Here is a 22,431-nt window from a genome sequence, read left to right as displayed (position 1 = left end):
AGGGCCGGTGGAGTGGGAGAGAAGCCCAAGAGGGAGGGGATATACATATGCATATAGCTGATTCCCTTTGTTATACAGCAGAGACCAACACAACACTGTAAAGCAACTATATAATTAAAAAAAAAGACTAATTAAAAAAAATGACTCCTTGACTTTTGGTTTCAGCAACTGGGTAGATGGCTTCCCTGATGGCTCAGCGGGTAAAAAAATCTGCCTACAATGCAGGAGATACAGGAGACTCAGACTTGATCCCTGGGTCGGAAAGATCCCCTGGAGGAGGAAATGGCAACCTACTCCAGTACTCTTACCTGGGAAATCCTGCAGACAGAGGAGCCTGGCGGGCTACAGTCTATGGGGTCACAAATAGTCAGGCACACATGCACAGGTAGATGGCACTGCCATGGGCGGGAGGTTAAGAAGAGTAGGGATATAACAGGTTTGGATGGATGCAGTCAAGAGTTTGGACATGTTCAGTTTGAGACACTTATTAGCCATTCAAATGGATATGGCAAGAGGCAGTTGGATATGTAAGTGTGGAACCTTAGGTTTAGGCTAAAATTCTAAACTTGAGACTTTTAGCTTATAAATAATAATTAAAGGCACAGGGCTGGATCTAGAGAGAGAGAAAGAATACACGACCAAGACCTGAGTCCTCTTACTTTCAAAGGTTGGGCTTAGGAGGTAATGGCTGCAAAGTAGATTGAAGAGGTGAGGACAACTTCCTGGACGGTATAGAGCTGTCTATCACGGGGGCTGGGTGTGTGGTTCCCACAGACTTACAGGGACGGCCCTGGGGGGACAGGCTCCTCTCTGGAGAATAAACTAGTTTACTAAGTAATAAACACTGTTCCTCTGCAGCTATCAATCAGTATTTATTTTTGTTGCTTTCATTTATTTTGCTAACTTAGTTGCTATAAAATGATATGATAGTTCTTTTAATTTGCACTTGTAAAACAAACCAAGTATTACTTTACTGTTTCCTCTTGTTTTATGAGCATTCTGTTAATATCTTTGAGACTGGTTCTTGTAAATGATTATGGTTCACTTCCATTTTTGTATTGATTTTTTCTTTCCTTCACTTGGGATTGTTTTTGACTGGAAGTAACAGAAAACTTGACTACAATAAGAAGGGGTTATTTCTGCTTACAAACAAGATGTTGAAAGGTAGACAATCCAGCAATTCTAGAAATCCTCTAGGATCAACACTTCACCTTTCCAATGCACCATCCTCAGCAAGGGTTTGCTTCCTCAGGCTTATCTGAAGGCTGCCAAACCTCAGGGCACTGTATCTATATTCCAGCAGGAAGAAGAACACGGAGCAAAACTCTTGTACTAGCTGAGTCTGTTCCTCTTCATCAGGAAAACGATAACTTTTCTTGAAGCCATGCCAGTAGAAGTCTGCTTACATCACATTGACCAGAAATTGGCCAAATAGCCATGCCAAGTTGCAAAGGAGGCTGGGAAGGTGACTACTTTTTTTATTCATTTCTCATTCATTTAATCATAACTAAACATGTAGCAGGACCACACTCAAGGCATCCTGTGTAAATCACATTCTAGCTTCTCTTTAAAGTTTTTTACTTTAATTTTATTGGAAGCTATCTAATAAAATTTAATCAGTTAATTTTTATACTGTAAAAATGTACGTTTTTTACTGCATGGTTTTATGAATTTTTAAAAAACACAGAAAAGATGAGTTTTTAACTGTGGCTACTGCTGCTCCTGCCAAATTGCCTGATGTTCCAACAGTGGGAAAGGACAGTTATTCAACAAAATGTGTAGTTGGAAAAAGGTGTGAATACTTAATTGATGCTTCCTGAGATGAGATAAGGGCTTCCTTTGAGGTTCAGCTGGTAAAGAATCTGCCTGCAATGCGGGAGACCTGGGTTCAATCTCTGGGTTGGGAAGATCTCCTGGAGAAGCTAAAGGCTATCCACTCCAGTATTCTGGCCTGGAGAATTCCAGCAATGAGTTCAAGTGGAATAAAGAGTGAGAAGGGTCCTCTTGAGTCATGGGGGCAGGCTGCATCTCAAGAGTTCTCGACCTTAATCCTTAGGTTTCTGCTAAGCTCAAGAACCATCCCTTCTGTGCTTTTCTTCCCAGGCTAGGAAGAGGCTTGTGTCCCAGCAGTGACTGCAGTGATGATTTGATAGGAGACTTAGCTTTGTTGTCTCCACTGGGGTGAGGCCATGAATGTAAATGAATAAATGAACTAGAAAACAGCTGTTACGTGTACATTTTCATTAATCATTCCCATTTCCAGCATGTCTGAGTGATAAGAGATGACAGTGAATGGCAATGAATAGGTAATGCAAGTAACTGAACGTCAGTATCAAACTTACCATATACATGAAAGTCTGGCACATCCCCACAGGGTGAGCATATGGTAATGCCACTACAAGCATTTAGTGAGCCCACCTCCTGGATGCTTACCCTACAGTCTCTCATTTAATCTTCACAACCACCTTGTAACCTGGTGTGTTGAATCTTCTCTGGATTAGAGAGAAATGATTTGGGCTTGACCCTTCCCTGTCAATTTTCTGTAGGATATGATGAGATATAACTCATATTTATAAACTGGCTTGGTTTTCATCTGTACTTGTTAAAAAAAAAAAAAAGAACAAGGGTAAAGTAAGTCAAAAGCATGGTCAGTATCTTGCATGTTTAAAGTAAAGGTAGATTTAGTTGCTCTTAGACGTGGTTTAAAAAAAAACATATAGATCTAATTTAAAACTGATATACTCTGGTAAAATGTCTCTTTTTACCTTCCATGTCTCTTCCATGCTTTGATCTTCTGTATATAATTTGCATATCAAGTTAAATCATGTTTACATTAATTTTTTTCAGCTAACATTATTTCATACTTCTCCATAACTCTGCCACTGTAACGTGGATATTTCTCATCTTTTCTGGGCTTCAGTTTCTTCTGTAAAATGAGGCAGTTAGGCTATTATTTTATAGCAAAGTTTTTCTAGCTCTAATAGAATACCTATTATCACAGGGGAATAATAGAAATATAGCATGAATGACACAGGAGTCTTTTCTGGAGAAGAAGTTTACTTCAAAACAGGGATGCTACTTAATGGGCCATAACTTTCCTGTTGTTCATGAGTCAGCATGAAAAATACCTCCAGAGAAGGCTAAGTAGGTCAGATTTATCTAAGAAGACAGCTGTGTAATCCTGTATCCCTCTCCAACCCCATGGCACTGCAGACATACTTCTGGCTTTTGAACAACAGTCAAATAGCATTACCAACTCTGTAAAGTCCACAAGACCACAACTTGAAAAATTAAGCTGACCTTTAAAAAGCTTCAGTAGAAATACAAAATAGAGCTGTATTTACATACTGTCTATAGCCATTTTCTTCTATCTGTTAAGCCATTTTCATTGATTCTATGGTATTGGCTGGTGTGAAAAAGTTTCAGTAAAAAGTAAAACAGTTTAAAAATTAGTAAAAAAAAAAGTTTTTGCCTGTGACTGTTTATTAAACTATTTAATAAAACCTGTTAGGTTGCCGATGTTTGCTTGCTTTTCTTTCTAAGTAGTATGGTCAGAGACATATAAATACACATTGTAGGGACTTGCCTGGCAGTCCAGTGGTTAAGATATCATTTTCCAATGTAGAGGGTGGAAGTTTGATCCCTGGTCAGGTGGATCCCACATGCTTCTTGGCCAAAACCCAGAAAACATAAAACAGAAGCAATACTGTAACAAATTCAAAAAACACTTTAAAAATTATTTACTTCAAAAAAAATCTTAGAAAAAATACATATTGTAAATAAACAGGTCAATGAGGGAACTTTCATGTAAAAACATACTTCGAAGGTGCAGTTACTACCTAAGTGGACTAAGCAAGTATTCTTAAGAGGCCTCCTTAACACAGGAGAAGATAGACCTTCAGAGCCAAAGGGGCAAAAGCAAACCTAGAGAAGTGAAATGAAGAGAAAAAACGGACATGCTGGTTTGGGACTGGAGATTATTGCTAAGGAAAGGTAGATGCTGGCAGGCAAGTGGGAAAAAAAGGCAAGGGAGGGGAGGATACCAGAGAGTAGATAATGCAACATGCTTTGTATTTTTAACATGGACGTTTTATATTTATGCTAATCTTCTTAAATGTTAAGTTCTGGCCAAGCCATTATGCTATTTAACCTTGTTTAGAGTTATGCCCAGACAGTGTGAGGCTGGGTACACAGTACTGTATTATGTCCTTGGGAAAGAGAGGATCCGTAATTGACTTAGTTCCCTCCGCATCTGTCCTGCTATTCGACCACTGCTTTGCCATTGTCTAGACTCTAAGGCACCAGAAGCAATTAAACAGAGGATCAATGTAAGCAGACAGGTGTGCCCCGGTCACTTCCCCTCTTTATATTGCTTTTATTTTCTGAATTTCATACAAGCTACTCTGGAAGCAGCAAATTAACTAAAAATATCTTAAGACTGCCAATACTTCCAGCTTGTGTAGATGGCTTCCTGAATAAACCTTTGCTGTTGATCCCGTTGGCATAGCATTAACTTAAAAGAGATCTCCGATCTTATGTGTACTTTTTGGTTCTAGGCATCAAAAAATGGAGCCAGAAAACACATTTCCGAGTATCACTTATATTTCCGCGGGAATGTTAGAGACAGGCAACTGACCACGTCCCAGACCGCAGCCAGATTTCAGAAGAGGCTGGCTAAATTTTGCAATAGGAATCCGAAGAGGAGTGTGTGCAGGGTCTTTGAAACTGTAAATCCTCTCCGAAGAGGCTTCCCCACCTGTCACAACTGGACGGTCTCCACCGAGGGTGCCGGGCGCGCCACCGCCACGCGGCGCTGAGGTCAGCCTCTCGGGTCTTGCGGGAGCTCTTTTTATGCTAAATTACAGACTTCGCAGCCACCGGATACCCTCGTTGCAGACTGGCAGTAGCCATGTGGCTGCACTCGCCTTTCCGGACAACCAGTGCATTATTTCCACTAATAGCCTGCCCAGGGCCTCCAGCTGGGCGACTCCTCATCCCACCACCCACCATCACCCGGCGTCCCCGTGGGTCATGACGCGATCGTGGCCCGCGTGCCCAAACCAAGCAGAAACCACCTCAAAGTTCCTGGCGACAGTGGCCCGGGATCCCTTCCGCCGGCTCTCAGAGCCCCTGTCACGGTCGCGGAAAATGCCCGGAGCCCCCGCCTCGGGGAAGGCGGCCGCCAAGGGGCCTCGAGCCGGGCCCGCGGCCGTGCATTCCGCGCGGGGCGGGGCGGCGGCCGCGGCGTTCGCATTGTCCACGTTCCCCGCGCCCCTCGGCGTTCCGTCCCTCCCTATCTGTGGCGCACACGCGCGGAGCGAGCGGCGCGCCCGAGGCGGGCAGGCAGCAGCTGCGGCGGCGGCGGCGGCGGCGGCGGGGGCGGCGCGGCGGCGCGGGGCGGGGCGGGGCGAGCGGGCGGCGCGGGGGCGGGCCCGGGCGAGGCGGCCGGGGCGCCAGCGAGCGGGCGGCGAGCGCGGCGAGCAGCCGAGAGGAGCGCGAGCAGCAGCATGGCGGGGCCCCGACGCCCGCAGCCCGGCTGCTACCGCCGCACCGCCGCGGCCGTGAACCTCCTGCTGGGCGTCTTCCACGTTCTCCTGCCCTGCGGCCGCCCGGGAGGGGCTCAGGGACAAGGTCAGCCTGGCGCCGCTCCGCGGGCTCCTCTCTCCACCCCGCCCCCCCCTCTTTCTTTTGGGGGAACCGCTGAGATCTGTAAGAGGGCGAGGGGAGGAACGGGAAAGGGGGAAGGAGAGCCTGCAATTCCGGGCTGGTGCCCTCCGCCCCCCGCGGCGTCCGCTCCCGCGCCCCCGGCCACCCGAAAGCTGGGCAGTCGCGGGGCTCGGGGACCGCGGCGCGGACCGCTAGCCGCGCGCGCCCCGGAGCCTTTGTGCGCGGGCCCCGGGCGCCCCGGGCGCAGCCCCCGCTTTGTGTGGCGCGCGCTGGGGCCCCGCCGCGGCCCGGTTTCCTGCAGCTTTGTTCCCGGAGCCCGGCCGCCAGGGCCGCGTCCCGCACTCGCCCGCTGCAGCTGCTGCGGGATGCGGAGCGCGGGGTTCCGCGGGGTGGCCTGCCTTGCCCCCAAGCGCGAGAACCCGCGAGCCCGCACGCAGTCGCCTCACAGTCCGAGGGGCTGCCGGCTCGCACCGGGTGCATTGTGTTCCGATCTGCGGCTGGCTCTTCGGGTGGCCTCCGCTTCTGGAAGGGAAGGGAGGCTTGTTTTGGTGAGGCGGGTGCACGGAGGAGACGATCGGGAAACAGGAAGCGTTTCTTTTCCGTGCATTAAAACCGCGGTATGTTTTTTGGTGTTGGTGCAGCGATCGAGCCCATGCCGAACGTGGTGGAGCTGTGGCAGGCGGAGGAAGGGGAACTCCTGCTGCCCACTCAGGTGAGGACGGCCGAGGTGACAGGGCGGCTGCCGGGGAGCGGGGCGGGGGGAGGGGGAGAGGCTCCGAGGCCGCGGCCCCCCCGCGGCGCGGGCGCTTGGGCCACTTTGCAAGACAAATAAACGGTCGGGCCGAGCCTGAACACCTGGCCACGGTGGCCTGCGCGGCCTCCTCCCGCGCCATGTGACAGGGCGTGAGTCACGCCGGCCCCAAGTTCAGGAGGTGGGAGCCGAGGCCACCTCAGCAGGGCCGCGGCTCGCGGCGCCGGTGCCCAGGGACAGGGCGGGCCCCTCGGCCGGCTGTGGTCCAGGGTGGGCGAGGGGCCTGTGCCCTGATCTCTCGGTGAGCCGTGCTGTGTGCCTGAGGACCACCGGAGGATGCAGTGTTGATTGCAGAAATGTTAGTGAGCGGTCCTTGCCATTGGCCTTAAGTAGCTTTGTTTGGATGAAGATGGGACTTTAAAGGATGGTGATCTTGGATCTTTTCCAAGTCCCTTTAATTTGTGTTAAAATACAGCCTCTTGTTAAGAACTCGAATTTAAGGCCCCCACTCCCACCCCATGCGATATAATGATGGCACGTGGAAAAGTCGTTGGTAAAGATTGGTTGGACATTTGGCATCATCCAGGATTTACCACTGCCATAGAGTACAGCAAAGCCTTTGTGTTTAAGGTTTTTTAACTTCAGGAGAAATTTTCATTGACTGCAGATGTACATATTTAAATGTGATATTGTTGAGTGTCTTTGAGCAGCGACAGTATGCATGCACGGCATGGGAGATGCATGTTTTGGGTACGTGGGGGAGTGCTTTGAATCCTCAGGGAATAGTCAGTTTGTGTGCCATAGTTTTGAGGATGCTCATTACTTCCTCCATTGGTGGTAGCACTTAATTCTATGTTGTCTCTTGTGGCTGTTTAGAAAACAGGATGTGTAGCTGGAAATTGGTGACGCTGTGCAGTTTTACATTTCAGAGCGCTGCTAGATATTTGGAATATTCGTTTTAATACAGTGCTAATGAATAACAGCTTCAAGGTGGAGAGGTAATTTTTTTAGAGGAAAAATTTCCTGACCCTTCGCTGAAGGCCAGGGTGCTGCATAAGACCAGTCCTAGGAGAAAAACTCCTGTCGGGATAGGGATCAACAGTTTGTCCTCTTAAATGGAGGACATTTATTCTTAAAAGGAATAAATGGATCCCCACCCCCCCACCCCCATTGTAAATGGCGAATGTGTAGTGTTAAAAAATGCAATAAGATAAAAAGAACAAAATAGAAATCATTCAGTTCCTGATGAGAGAACCATACTTAACATTTGACATATTTACTTTTAACAAATAAAGTATGGTCATATTTGTGTATATCAGAGTTTTCCACAGAGGTGTTAGTAACATTTGGGGCTGGAGGATTCTTTATTGTTGGGGGCTGGCGTGCTGTCACGCCATTAGAGCATCTGCCTCTATCCACTGGATGCCAGTGGCTCTTACTTCTCTCTCCCCCTTGTCCTCCCCCTTCCTCCCCAATTTGTGACAGCTAAAAATGTCTCTAGACGTTGCCAAATGTCTCTCGGGAGCAGAATTGCCTGGGTTGAGAAGCACTGGTGTATATCTATACATATTTGCATTTTTACTCAATTGTACCCTCTACCTCTTAACTGGTTAGTGTTGACAGCCAACCCAGACTGAAAGGAAAGTAAATTATAGACTTTCATTTGTTACAGCAGTAGCGGAAGGCCCAGTCACTGTCCTCAGAGGTGGAAATGTCAGTCTCTGATATGATGAAGGGTTTTATTTATAGGCTTAAAAGTGATTTTATTTAATTCTTAATTTCTGGTTTTGTTTATATGTATAATATAGTTTGTTTTGGTAAAATAGTGTTAGAATTTCAGAAGCTGTCCCTCTGGCATGTTCACTATAGAAGCGTTTATACCTAAGCTATTTTAATCAAAGCTGTAATGAAAGTGAAACTGATGTTCAAAATCATTTTCTAAATATTTCATCTCTGTGTGTATGTGTATTTTTTTGAAATTGTTTTACCGTGCATGTACCTGGGTAGGGGTAGGGATAGATGTGGGTCTATTTGTATTTATCTATCTAAGCTGCATGTCTGTCTCAATGGCTCGTGTATGTGTGTGTGTGTGTGTGTGTGTGTGTGTGTGTGTCAGTGTAAGTGTAAACTGCAGAGAATTCTGAAGAGAGTTATTTTTAGGGAATTCTTTTCAAAGTAGTTTGAATTTTTTCAGAAAACGTTCCCCTCATATGTGTTATGGAGTCAGTTCAAAGTAGACTATTTATAGGTGTTATGTAAATTTGAAGGTTTTCTGCTTAATGAATTTGTAAGTTGGGTTGCTTTCAGGAAGACTTAAAGATGGCTTCGGAAGCTAAGATTTGTCAGTGGTTGTAAGATAGGAGTGTCCGAAGCTGTGGTGTTGCAAAATTGAATACTAACACTGGCCGACACTTGTCATTTGCACAGTTCTCTCTTTTGGAAATGTTTTTTTGTCAATTGGGCCTTTTTTCTTTTTTTCTTTTTCTAATGGCTCTCTTAACGGACCAAGAACTTGAATAATGCATCATTAGTAAAACCAAATATAACTGAGTTGTTATAAGCTGCCAGACCTCCAGGGTTTGACTCGGGGCTCCGTTCTTCCCGCCTCTCTATCCTGTTTCTTCATCCGCAGAATGGGGTTAATAGTGGTGCTGATCTCAGGATTTTGTGCCGATTAAGTGCCTTGAACTTAGTGCTTAATACAGGTTTCCTATTATTGTGGCAGTATTCTCATCTGACCCCTATATTTGGTCACTGGAGAGTGTGCAACAGCTTTCCTGCTTTGAAGGGGCTGAGCCAGTGCAGATAACTGAGCAGTAGTATGTGCCTAGCAATTGCATAGTGGCTCAGACTGTTGCAAGAGTCTGCCTGCAGTACAGGAGACCCGGGTTCAATCCCTGGGTCAGGAAGATCCCCTGGAGAAGGGAATGGCAACCCACTCCAGTATTCTTGCCTGGAGAATTCCATGGACAGAGGAGCCTGGCAGGTTACAGTCCATGGGGTTGAAGAGTCAGACACAACTGAGCAACTCACATTTATTATGTGCCCAGCAATTGCATAGGTAAGTTATATTATTCATATCTTTTTGTTATATACTCTTGTTTTGTAAAATATTTTGGTCTAAGGACATTAAAACTTGATCTGTGTTGATAACAAGAAGGGAGAAGAAAACATGTTATTTTACAGTTAGATTTACAGAATTTTCCCTCTCCTCTGATTGTGCTTCATCCAGGCTTTCACCATGCCAACTCCCAAGCAAATGCTTTTGTCAAATATTTTATTGTCAAGAAGTAGTTGCGTGTGTGCAAGACACTGCTGTGTGCCCCTTCTTACTCTTCCTCCAAGGTCAGAAACTTCTGGGATTCCCTGTGAACCATTTGACCTATTCTGGGCCTGAGGCCTTTTGTGATCTGACCTTGTCCATGGCCTTGCTCGCTCCTCCAGGACACTCGTCTGCCCCTTGGCTAGCCAGGCCCAACATGGGTCTGTTGAATGGAACCACGAATTCTGTTGCCTTGCCGTCTATCCAAGACCAGTCCTTCCTGACCCCTACCTTGGCATTGGCACTGTCTACATTTCTCTTACCTCTTTGAGTTCTTTGAGGGTATGGATTTGTTTTCTTTCTCTTGTGTATGCCTTGTTGCCCTAATTGGGTTTCCCTTAAGAGAGTTTGGGCGTCTACGCTTGGTGGCCCCATTGTGGGGCATTCAGGGGTTCTTCCTGCTGAAAGAGGAGCAGTGGTCAGTGTCTTTTCTAGTTCCCTGTTTAGGAGGTTAGTCTTTCTCAAAGATGGCCGATGGACTATCTTAGACATTGAGTTCTTATTATTAATAATCACATTTCTATTAGTTCTAGGCACAAGAAGGGCAATCTAGAATTTATTAATTTAGTCTCTTCAGCCTTTGCTGGGGTGAGAAGCCTCACTCCTAAGGGTCTGAGCCTTGAACATGGCTGCTGAGGAGGAGCAGCTGTTACCTGGTCCAGAAGCGTGTTGGTTTGGGATGGGGTGGGATGGGATGGGGAGGCCACGCTCTTCTGGCCTGGTTGGTCCATCTAGCAAAGAGCTGACCTGGGTTCAGATAGTACAGTGTTGAATAAGAAATGTTTTTGCCTTTAAAAATCCCACAGCTTGTTTATTTTACCCTCTCAAGCCTGAGTGTGTAGATAACGGAAATCAGTGGAAAAGTGAAACAGGAAATAGCAGAGTATCTCAGGTACTAAGGAAATAGCCTCTTGCTCCAGGCCAGGAAGCACCGCCTAGTATTTGGAAAGCTTTTTGTCATAGAGTTTTATTTTTGGTTACATCAGATTCCACTGTTAACGTCAAAAAATACTAACATGGGATGAATACTGCTGGCATTGTTTAAAAGCCCTCGAGTTGTTCAGTTCAGTCACTCCGTCGTGTCTGACTCTTTGTGACCCCATGGACTGCAGCACACCAGGCCTCCCTGTCCATCACCAACTCCCGGAGCTCGCTCAAACTCATGTCCATTGAGTCGGTGATGCCATCCAGCCATCTCATCCTCTGTTGTTCCCTTCTCTTCCCACCTTCACTCTTTCCCGGCATCAGGGTCTTTTCAAATGAGTTAGCTCTTTGCATCAGGTGGCCCAAGTACTGGAGTTTCAGCTTCAGCATCAGTCCTTCCAGTGAACATTCAGGACTGATATCCTTTAGGATGGACTGGTTGGATCTCCTGGCAGTCCAAGGGACTCTCAGGAGTCTTCTCCAACACCACAGTTCAAAAGCGTCAGTTCTTTTGTGCTCAGCTTTCTTTATGGTCCAACTCTCACATCCATACATGACCACCGGAAAAACCATAGCTTTGATTAGACAGATCTTTGTAGGCAAAGTAATGTCTCTGCTTTTTAATATACTGTCTAGGTTTGTCATAGCTTTTCTTCAAAGGGGCAAGCGTCTTTCAATTTTATGGCTGCAGTCACCATCTGCAGTGATTTTGGAGTCTAAGAAAATAAAGTCTGTCATTGTTTCCCCATCTGTTTGCCATGATGAAACTGGATGCCATGGTCTTAGGTTTTTGAATGTTGAGTTTTAAGCCAGCTTTTTTACTCTCCTCTTTTACTTTCATTAAGAATCTTTTTAGTTCTTCTTCACTTTCTGCCATAAGGGTGGTATCATCTGAATATCTGAGGTTATTGATATTTTTCCAAGCCTTCTTGGTTCTAGTTTGTGCTTCATCCAGCCCGGCATTTCACACGATGTACTCTGCATATAAATTAAATAAGCAGGGTGACAATATAGAGCCTTGATGTACTCCTTTCCCTATTTGGAACCCGTCCGTTGTTCCATGTCTGTTTCTAACGTTGCTTCTTGACCTGCATGCAGATTTCTCAGGAGGCAGGTCAGGTGGTCTGGTATTCCCATCTCTCTTAAGAATTTTCCATAGTTTGTTGTGATTCACACAGTCAGAGGCTTTGGTGTAGTCAATAAAGCAGGAGACTAACAAAAAGAAGAACTGTCTGAATTTTTCTGTGATCCAGTGGATGTTGGCAGTTTGATCTCTGGTTCCTCTGCCTTTTCTAAATCCAGTTTGAACATCTGGAAGTTCACGGTTGACGTACTGTTGAAGCTTGGCTTAGAGAATTTTGAGCATTACTTTGCTGGCGGGTGAGATGATTGCAATTGTGTGGTAGTTTGAGCATTCTTTGGCATTGCCTCTCTTTGGGACTGAAATGAAAACTGACCTTTTCCAGTCCTGTGGCCACTGCTGAGTATTCCAAATTTGCTGGCATATTGAGTGCAGCACTTTCACAGCATCATCTTTTAGGATTTGGAATAGCTCAACTGGAATTCCATCACCTCCACTAGCTTTGTTCGTAGTGATGCTTCCTAAGGCCTACTTGACTTCACATTCCAGGATATCTGGCTCCAGGAGAGTGATCACACCATTGTGATTATCTGGCTCATGAAGATCTTTTTTGTACAGTTCTTATGTGTATTCTTGCCACCTCTTCTTAATATCTTCTCCTTCTGTTAGGTCCATACCATTTCTGTCTTGTATTGTGCCCATCTTTGCATGAAATGTTCCCTTGGTGTCTCTGTAATTTTCTTGAAGAGATCTCTAGTCTTTCCCATTCTATAACAGCCTCGGATGTTAACTCATGCTAAGACTCCAGAAGCTATGAAGTGTTGAGAGCGGATTTCAGATGAGGAAGTTGAGACCCCACAGTGGGTAAGTAACTTGTCCAAGGTGATAAGCACGCAGCAGTCATGGAATTTGAACCCTGGAGACGTTCAGCGTGAGATCAGGCTTTTGGCCCCCTTGCTCCTGTGTGAGTTTTAGCACCGTCTGACCAGAAAAATACTGTGGTGCTGATAAAGTGCCCATGTCTGAGAGAAAAAATGGATGTTCAGTTTCAAATTTTAAAAATTTGCCTAATTGAGTTTTAAAAAGTAGTTATATCTACTGCTATTAACATTTTTAATTGGAAAAAATTTTTATTGAGCTATAATTGACATAAAATGTTCCATGAGTTTTAGGTTTATACCATAATAATAATATACTTGGAGCTGCTGAAAAATGATCACCACAGTCAGTCTAGTTAACTTTTATTTATTTTTTAATTTTTGGCCATGCCATATGAATCTTACTTCACCAACTAGGGATTGAACCCGCACCCCCTGTATTGGAAGCCTGGAGTCCTAACCACTGGCCCACCGGGGAAGTCTCAATAAGTCTAGTTAACATCTATTACCATACCTAGTAACAAACGTTTTTTTCTTGTGATGAGAACTTTTAAGATTTACCTTCTCAGCCAATTTCACATATGCTGTACAATATTATTTACTGTGGTCACCAGGCTCTACATTATATCCTTGTGACAAATTACTCATTTTATAAATGAAGTCCGCACCTTTTGACATCCTTCATTCATTTTGCCCAACCCCCATCCCCCTGCCCCTGGGAACCACCAATCTGTTCCCTGTATCTGTGAATTTGGTGTTCTGTTTTTTTGTTTTGTTTTGTTAAAGATTCCACAAATAAGCGAGATCATACGGAATTTGGTCTTCGACTTATTTCACCTTGCATAATGCCCTCAAAGTCTGTTCATGTTGTTACAAATGGCAAGATTTCATGTTTTTAATATGGCTGAGTAATATTCCAGTGTGTTTTCATACCACATGTTCTTCATCCATCCATCCATCAGTGGACACTTAGATTACTACTTAGGTTGTGTCTTTGTGTTGGCTACTGTAAATAATGCTGCAGTCAGCTTAGATGTGTATATCTGTCTATCTATTATATATCTTTTCAAGTTACTGTTTTAGTTTCTTTGGATCAATACTCAGACATGGAGTTGCTGGATCGTATGGTAGTTCTGGTTTTAATTTTTTGCGGAACCTCCGTACTGTTTCCATAGTGGCTGCACCACGGTACATCCCACCGGCAGTGCCCGAGTGTTCCCTTTTTTCCACATCTTCTCCAACCTTTGTGATCTTTTGTCTTTTTGGTAATAGCCTTCTGACAGGTATGGGGCAGTACTCACTAGTATTTAGGAAACAGATTGTGCTTAGCCCTGCAGACATTTATGCACACATACTGTGGGCTGAGCACTGTTTGAGGTGCTGAGGCTGTCACGGGGAACAAGGAAAGAAAACCACTGCCTGCACTGAGCTGCTTGTTTAATGGAGGCACATGGGTGATAAATGAGAAGTAGACAAAATTGTAAGTTATGTAGTCTGTTAGAAGGGCATCAGTGATAATGTGGTGGCAGACCGGAGGAAGATTTGGACAATAGGAATTACAGTTTTAATTTAAGAGGTCAAGGTAAGCATATGACTCTGCAGTCCCACGCCTGGGCGAGTATCAAGAGAAAAACATGATCTAAAAGGATACGTGTGCCCCAGTGTTCCCTGCAGCACTGTTTACAATAGCCAACACATGGACGCAGCCTCGATGTCCATCAGCCGAGGAACGAATCAGGAAGATGTGCTGCATGTATGCAGTGTACTGCAGCATTAAAAAGAATGAAACAGTGCCACATGGATGGACCTGGAAATTGTCATTGAGTGAAGTTAGAAAAGATATATCATATGATATCCTTTATATGTAGCATCTAGAAAGAAATGATAAAATTAACTTCTTTACAAAACAGGGATTTACAGACTCAGAGAATGAACTTATGGTTGCCAGGGGGTAGGATGAGGGGAAGGGATAATTAGGGAGCTTGGGATGGACATGTCAGTTCAGTTCAGTTGCTCAGTCATGCTCTTTGTGACCCCACGGACTGCAGCATGCCAGGCTTCCCTGTCCATCACCAACTCCTGGAGCTTACTCAAACTCGTGTCCGTCACGTTGGTGAGCCATCCAACCATCTCACCCTCTGTTGTCCCTTTCTCCTCCCACCTTCAGTCTTTCCCAGCATCAGGGTCTTTTCAGATGAGTCAGTTCTTCGCATTAGGTGGCCAAAGTACTGGAGTTTCATCTTCAGCATCAGTCCTTCCAATAAATATTCAGGACTGATTTCCTTTAGGATTGACTGGTTGGATCTCCTCGCAGTCCAAGGGACTCTGAAGAGTCTTCTCCAACACAACAGTTCAAAAGCATCTATTCTTCGGCGCTCAGCTTTCTTTATAGTCCACCTCTCACATCCATACATGACCACTGGAAAAACCATAGCTTTGCGACTAGATGGACCTTTGTTGGCAAAGTAATTTCTCTGCTTTTTAATATGCTGTCTTGGTTTGTCATAGCTTTTCTTCCAAGGAGCAAGCGTCCTTTAATTTCATGGCTGCTGTCACCATCTGCAGTGATTTTGGAGCCCCCAAAAATAAAGCCTGTCCTTGTTTCCCTATCTGTTTGCCATGCAGTGATGGGACTGGATCCCATGATCTTAATTTTCTGAATGTTGGGTTTTAAGCCAACTTTTTCACTCTCCTCTTTTTACTTTCAGAAATCAAGACGCTCTTTAGTTCTTCACTTTCTGCCATAAGGGTGGTATCATCTGCATATCTGAGGTTATTGATATTTCTCCTGGCAGTCTTGATTCCAGCTTATGCTTCATCCAGTCTGTATTTTGTGTGATGTACTCTGCGTATAAGTTAAATAAGCAGAATGACAATATGCAGCCTTGAGGTACTCCTTTCCTGATTTGGAACCTTTCGGTTCCATGTCCAGTTCTAACTGTTGCTACTTGACCTGCATACAAATTTCTCAGGAGGCAGGTGAGGTGGTCTGGTATTCCCATCTCTTGAAGAATTTTCCATAGTCTGTTGTGATCCACACAGTCAAAGGCTTTGGTGTAGTCAATAAAGCAGGAGACTAACAAAAAGCAAGAACTGTCTGTCTTTTTCTGTGATCCAGTAGATGTTGGCAATTTGATCTCTGGTTCCTCTGCCTTTTCTAAATCCAGCTTGAACATCTGGAAGTTCACAGTTGACATACTGTTGAAGCTTGGCTTGGAGAATTCTGAGCATTACTTTGCTAGCATGTGCTGCTGTTGTTGCTGCTAAGTTGATTCAGTCGTGTCCGACTCTGTGCGACCCCATATACGGCACCCCACCAGGCTCCCCTGTCCCTGGGATTCTCCAGGCAAGAACACTGGAGTGGGTTGCCATTTCCTTCTCCAATGCATGAAAGTGAAAAGTGAAAGTGAAGTTGCTCAGTTGTGTCCAACTCTTAGCGACCCCATGGCCTGCAGCCTACCAGGCTCCTCCATCCATGGGAGTTTCCAGGCAAGAGTACTGGAGTGGGGTGCCATTGCCTTGTCTGTGCTAGCGTGTGAGATGAGTGCAATTATGCGGTAGTTTGAACATTCTTTGGCATTGCCTTTCTTTGGTATTGAAGTGAAAACTGACCTTTTCCAGTCCTGTGGCCACTGCTGAGTTTTCCAAATTTGCTGGCATATTGAGGACAGCACTTTCACAGCATCATCTTTTAGAATTTGAAATAGCTCAGCTGGAATTCCATCACCTCCAGTAACTTTGTAGTGATGCTTCCTAAGGCCCACTTGACTTCATACTCTGGTATGTCTGGCTCTAGGTGAGTGAGCACACCATTTTGATTATCTAGATCATAAGACCTTTTTTGTATAGTTCTGTATTCTTATCACCTCTTCTTAATCTCTTCTGCTGTTTCTGCCCTTTATTATGCCCATCTTTGCGTGAAATGTTGGTATTTGTAATTTTCTTGAGATCTCTGGTCTTTCCCATTCTGTTGTTTTCCTCTCTTTCTTTGCTGTGGTCCACTTAGAGTCCTGCTGTCACAGGGGGGCATGTTTTATGCTTGTGTTTTGAATGGGAGCCAGAACCCTGCAGAAGTGTGGCTGTAGAGATTGGGGTGAGTGTGTCAAAGTCAAGTGTCGGTTGCTCAGTTCCCAGTTCAGGAGCTTGGAGCCAGGTTCTTGAGCAGAGATTAACGTGGTGACCTTGACTGCCAGGTCTGTAAGTAATGACTGATGTTGAGGAAGATGGGCCACTCAGGGACTGACACACAGGATGGGTTGAGTGCAGCAGTCTTTTTATTTGTTAAAATGTTATTATTATTTTTTATTGGAGTATAATTGCTTTACAATACTGTGTTAGTTCCACTGTACAATGAAGTGAATCAGCTGTGTGTGTGTGTGTGTGTGTGTGTGTGTGTGTGTTCATACTCAGTTGCTCAGTCATGTCTGACTCTCTGCAACCCCATGGACTGTAGCCCTCCAGCCTCCTCTGGAGCCAGTTGCCATTTCCTATTCCAGGGGATCTTCTTGATCCAGGGATTGAACCCGTGTCTCCAGTGGTGAAGAGTCAGCTATACGTATTCACGCATCCCTTCCCTCTTGAGCCTCCCACCCTCCCCCCTCTCTAGGTCATCTCAGAGCACCGAGATGAGCTTCCTGCGTATATAGCAGCTTCCCACTAGCAATCGGATTTACTCATGGTAGTGTATGTATTTGTCAGCCCTAATTTCCCGATTCCTCCCACCTCCTCTCCTTCCCACACCACGTGGCCACATGTCCGTTTCCTATTTCTGCATCTCTGTTCCTGCTCTGCTTACTTGGTTCATCTACACCATTGTTTAAATCCCACGTATATGTGTTAACATAGATATCTTTTCTCCTTCTGTCTGATTTTGTATGCAGACTCAGTGGCAATCTTTAAATTTTTTTTTTATTGAGGTATAACTGATGTCAGTATTAGATAAATTGAAGTGATTCTTCTGCCCCCATCTTGTCCCTCTCCTGTGCCGACTCCTAGTTTCTTCTCTGTATCAGTGCATGTTTTTTTTTGTATTCCCTAGTTGTAATTTTTTTTAGATTCCACATGCAAGTGATATCATACAGTATTTGTCTTTCTCTGTCTTATTTTCATTTTTTATGGCTGAGTAGTATTCCATTTGTCTGTGCGTGTGTGTGTGTGTGTGTGTGTGTGTGTATGTATCACATCTTCATCCGTTCATGTGTTGATGGGCATTTGGGCCGTGTCCATATCTTAGCTCTTGGAAATAGAGGTGCTGTGAACGCGGGTGCGTGTATCTTTTTCGAATCAGTGTTTTTGTTTTTCTCAGATACATACTCGAGTGGAACTGCTGGCTATATGGTACTTCTGTTTTTAGTTTTTTGAGAAACCTCTGTAATGCTCTCTGTAACCCCCATTCCCACCAGCAGTAGAGGAGGGTTTCCTTTTCTCCACGTCCCGGAAAGGCAGCAGCCTTCCACAGCCTGGAAAGCCGTCACAGTGGTCATGTAGGCCTGGGCGCTGGTGGCTCGGGCTCATTTGCAGGCAGAAGGGGTGGAGAAGGACAGGTCTGCTGAGGGGACAGATCCTCTGCTTGGGGGTGACAGGTTTGCCCAGGGGTCAGGGGGTGTGAGGGCCTCCTGGACATGAGTGGGCCCTTGGCAGGGACCCCTGACGTTGCGAGTCTGGTGTGGCTGTTTCCGGGGAGATGGTGTGCAGACCCTGGAGCTGTTTGGTGGTGGCGCTGCAGCTAAGTTAACTGGTCCTTCCCATCCTGTGGGGTCTGACTTAGCTTGTTTGAGCCTCAGCTTTCATAGGAAGGTGGGCATTGATGTAAACGTGTTTGAGTGAGAGGTTGGGGCTATAGACAGGGATTTGGGCCCTGTGGCTCCAGGAGCAGGTTAACAGTCAGAGGGCGTCAGTGCATGGAGGTCTGGGCTCAGGGGGCAGGGCGGCCGGGGGGGCAGGGCGGCCGGCAGGGCGGGGGGCTGGGGCTGGGGTGCGGAGGAGGAGGAGGGCTGGGTAGAAAGCCGCCCACGGTGCGGCTTCGGGAGAGGACAGAAGCCAAGGGCGTGAGTGCCCGCACGCGCCCGCGCAGCGCTGAAGTGGACCTGCCCTTTTGCTCCTGTTGCAAGTGCCTTGTCTTTTCACCCTCTTGGTGCGTGTCTCCTGGCCACAGTGTGGCATGGTAGGTCGCAGAGGTTTTGGAAGTGGATCGGAGTTCAGTGTTTATGCCATTCATAGCATGGTCAGCTTTTTTATGTTGGAGTCGACATATATAGGGTGTTCATATAGGGGATTCTGAGCTATTCAGTACAGTTTTTATATTTGGGGATTTTAATTATCATTAAACTTTGGTGTGATTAAGCTTGAACGTCAGAAAAAGGCTTTTGGAGAGGAGAGTGGTGTCCTGCCAGCTTTGAGACTGTGCTTTGCTGGCAGTCTTAAACAGGTAGACCGTCTGCTTGCAGTGCGCATCTGAGGGATCACTGGGTGGGCTCCGGCTGTCAGTGCACCATTATAGTGTCATTCTTTTCAGTAAGTGTTTATTGAGTGTGTGCTGTGTGGCAGGCACTGTTTTAGACAAGTTCATCACCCTTGCGGGATTTGAAGAAGGTTTTATTTTTGTTTTTTTGGGAGATGGTGTGTTTCTCTGAAACAGCTGCTAAAGCATGTTCTTTCTCAATAGGGTGATTCTGAAGACGACACAGAGGAGCAGTCTCAAGAACAGAGGTAAGGAAAGGATGGGAGCGAATCCGGGTAAAGCTCCCTGCCCGCTTTGGATGCTGTCTCACATCTTGGAATGTGTGTTTATGTATTTAATAATACCTGTGAGAAATGTTTCTTTTTGACATTTGGGGTATCTGGACTCTCTAATAATACGGTTTTGTTTTAAAATGAAGTTGCACTGAAAGCTCTGGAGACATCCCCTGTCCCAGCTTCACGCTCCTGTGACGTCCTTGCACGCTCCGTGCTGTACACGCTCGGTTCTGTCTACACACACCTGTTGGTCATCACGGTGCTAGGAGCCGAACACAACACTTTGACTAAGACCTGCTTGTGTGCAGTAGGGAAGCCAGACATTACTGTAAATAAAGCAAAACAGTTATGTTTATAATAAGAACTATCAGTAATTCAACTGCTGTGGGAGAGATGAGTGCGGTGGGTCACGTGGACAGGTGGTCGGAGGTGACGCTGGAGCTGAAGTGTGGGAATGCGTGGGGGCAGCCACGTGCCGGGCGGAAGGAAGGGAGGGTGCCAGGGCCCGCGGTGGGAGGCACTGGAGGCGGTGCAGGGGCCTGGAGACGGCCAGTGCGTTTCTGTAGGATCGGGTGAGGCGGGACCTGAGAGGAGACCGCAGTGACGAGATGCAGCTGTATTTTTGTAAGCGTGAGGTGAGTGGGTAAAAGTGGCCGGCAAATCAAAAGATGTAAAGTCCATTTTTAAGAGAATCTTTGGTCCCAGGGCCCCCCTGGGTTCACTGCTGTCAAACTGGGGTATCTGGTACCTTGGAAGGACCTCAGTACTCTCTAAGTGGTGCCTGGGCAAGGGGGTATGTTTCAGAGAATCGGCTTCTGGCTTCCCAGCATCCGTGTACCGTCCTGAAACTGATCTGAGATCGCAAGTCATCGTTTCCCACCTCTTCTCTCACAATCTCACTCCTCTGCTTTGCCGAAGAAAGGCATGCCTTTGACCGGGGCCTCATCTTCCTTTGTGCTTCGCCTTGGGCAAAGGGACAGTTTAAAATACTGTTACTGGTTAGGAGAAAATGATTTAACTCTGATTGGATCACAGTGTCATTGGTAACTCTAGTGGTTTTCCCGTCTTTACTTTCTATAAAATTGAAGGAAGTGAAGTGAAGTCGCTCAGTTGTGTCCGACTCTGCGACCCCATGGACCATAGCCTATCAGGCTTCTCTGTCCATGGGATTTTCCAGGCAAGAGTGCTGGAGTGGATTGCCATTTCCTTCTCCAGGGGATCTTCCCGACCCAAGAATAGAACCTGGGTCTCCCGCATTGCAGGCAGACGCTTTACCTTCTGAGCGGACCCAATCAAATTGGCAGTTGTTTAGACTATCAAAAGTTCTTTTTCTTTTTATTAATTTTTGCTGGTGTATAGTTGCTTTATAATGTTGTGTTAGAACACTGTACAGAACATTGCTGTGCAATGTATAGCAAAGTGAATCAGCTAAGCATATACATACATGCCCCCTTTTTTGGATTTCCTTCCCGTGTAGGTCACCACAGAGCATTGAGTAGGGTTGCCTGTGCTCTGAGTTTGGTTACCTGTCCTCATTAGTTACCGGTTTGATACATGCACGCATGCATGCTAAGTCCCTTCAGTCGTATCCAACTCTGTGCCGCACTGTGGACTGTAGCCTGCTGGGCTCCTCTGTCCATGGGATTGTCTAGGCAGGAATACTGGAGTGGGTTGCTGTGCCCTCCTCCAGATCGTATGCACAGTAGTATATATACGTCAGCCCCAATCTCTCAGTTCTTCCTGCTCCCCCTTCTTTCCCTGGTATCCATAGGATCTGTGTGTCTGTGTCTCTGTGTCTGCTTTGCGGATAAGCTCATCTGTAGCATTTTTCTAGCTTCCACGTTAACCATACTATATGCTTTTCTCTTTCTGACTCCTTTGCTCTGTATGCCAGTCTCTCTGTCCACCCACCTGTCTGCAAATTGCAGTGTCATGTCTTTTTGTGGCTGAGTAATACTCCATGGTATGTATGTACACCATATCTTCTTTATCCATTCTTCTGTTGATGGACATTAGGGTTGCTTCGTTTCCTGTCTATTGTAAATAGCACTGCAGTGGATATTGGGGTGCATGTATCTTTCTGAATTTTGGTTTTCTCTGGATGCATGCCCAGGAGTGGGATTGCTGGGTCATATGGTAGTTCTATTTTTAGTTTTTTAAAACTAAAACTGTTACTATTCTCCACAATGACTGTACCAATTTATATTCCCACCAACAGTGTGAGAGAGTTTCCTTTTCTCCACACCCTCTCTAGCATTTATTGTTTGTAGATTTTTTTGATAATGGCCATTCTGGCCGGTATGAGGTGATGCCTTCTTATAGCTTTGATTTGCATTTCTCTAATAATTAGTGATGTCGAGCATATTTTCGCGTGCTCGTCGGCCGTCTGTATGTGCGCTTTGGAGAACTGTCAGTTTAGATCTTTCACCATATTTTGATTGGGGTTTTTGCTTTTTCAATATTGAGCTGCAGGAACTGTTTGTACATTTTGGAGATTAATCCCTTGTCAGGTGCTTTGTTTGCAAATATTTTCTCTTAAAAGTTGTTTTTAATGATAGACTTTTGGCTAAAATGCTGAGGGAGTTTAGAGCATGTCGGGACAGTGCTGTAGCAAAGGTCGTTCTTCCATTCACACCTATATGAACAAACTTTCTCAGTGCTTACATTAAAAAAAAAAAAGGACAAGGAAAATAAGAACAAATTGATGCTAATTAAACTTGTCTCATTCTAACAGTAATCACATACATCAATTAGGAGGGAAAAGACAGTTTATTCATCTCATTAAAGGATGCAATTTCAATAAAATTATGTTCAATTACCTCTGAAAATTTGTAAAATTTCTTGGTTTGATCAGTTGTGTGCTAATACAATTATAATGATAATTCAGAAGAAAAAAATGAACACTTAGATCCTATGGTCATAAGATATTTTAAAAAATCCTGAAATCTCAATTAGAGCCCATAGTTTTGTTGAAAGAGGCTTTGAACATAAAGCTATTTTAGGTTAAAATCCTTTTGAGAGAATATCCAGCAGTACAGGAAAGTCCATCTGTATATTTTGATGATTATGAAAG

General features: G+C 45.4%; 1 protein-coding gene across 5 annotated transcripts in view; it reads left to right on the top strand.

The window, feature by feature from the left end:
- The first annotated feature begins 5,422 nt into the window (after nucleotides 1-5,422).
- TMEM131L (transmembrane 131 like) overlaps nucleotides 5,423-22,431 on the top strand; it is a 173,976-nt gene continuing 156,967 nt past the window's right edge. For 4 of the 5 annotated variants that reach the window (XM_061383938.1, XM_061383939.1, XM_061383937.1 and 1 more), the window contains exons 1-3: nucleotides 5,423-5,631; nucleotides 6,309-6,379; nucleotides 19,288-19,331. In XM_061383938.1, coding sequence (XP_061239922.1) covers nucleotides 5,508-5,631; nucleotides 6,309-6,379; nucleotides 19,288-19,331 — 239 coding nt within the window. In that variant the 5' untranslated portion in view covers nucleotides 5,423-5,507. The remainder of the gene's footprint in view (nucleotides 5,632-6,308; nucleotides 6,380-19,287; nucleotides 19,332-22,431) is intronic. The other variant, XM_061383936.1, reaches the window with a different exon arrangement.

This window comes from Bos javanicus, chromosome 17 (genome assembly GCF_032452875.1).
Source record: "Bos javanicus breed banteng chromosome 17, ARS-OSU_banteng_1.0, whole genome shotgun sequence".
Taxonomy (NCBI): domain Eukaryota; kingdom Metazoa; phylum Chordata; class Mammalia; order Artiodactyla; family Bovidae; genus Bos; species Bos javanicus.
Note: the sequence above shows the minus strand (reverse complement) of the source record. Positions and strands in the feature narration are given on the sequence as shown.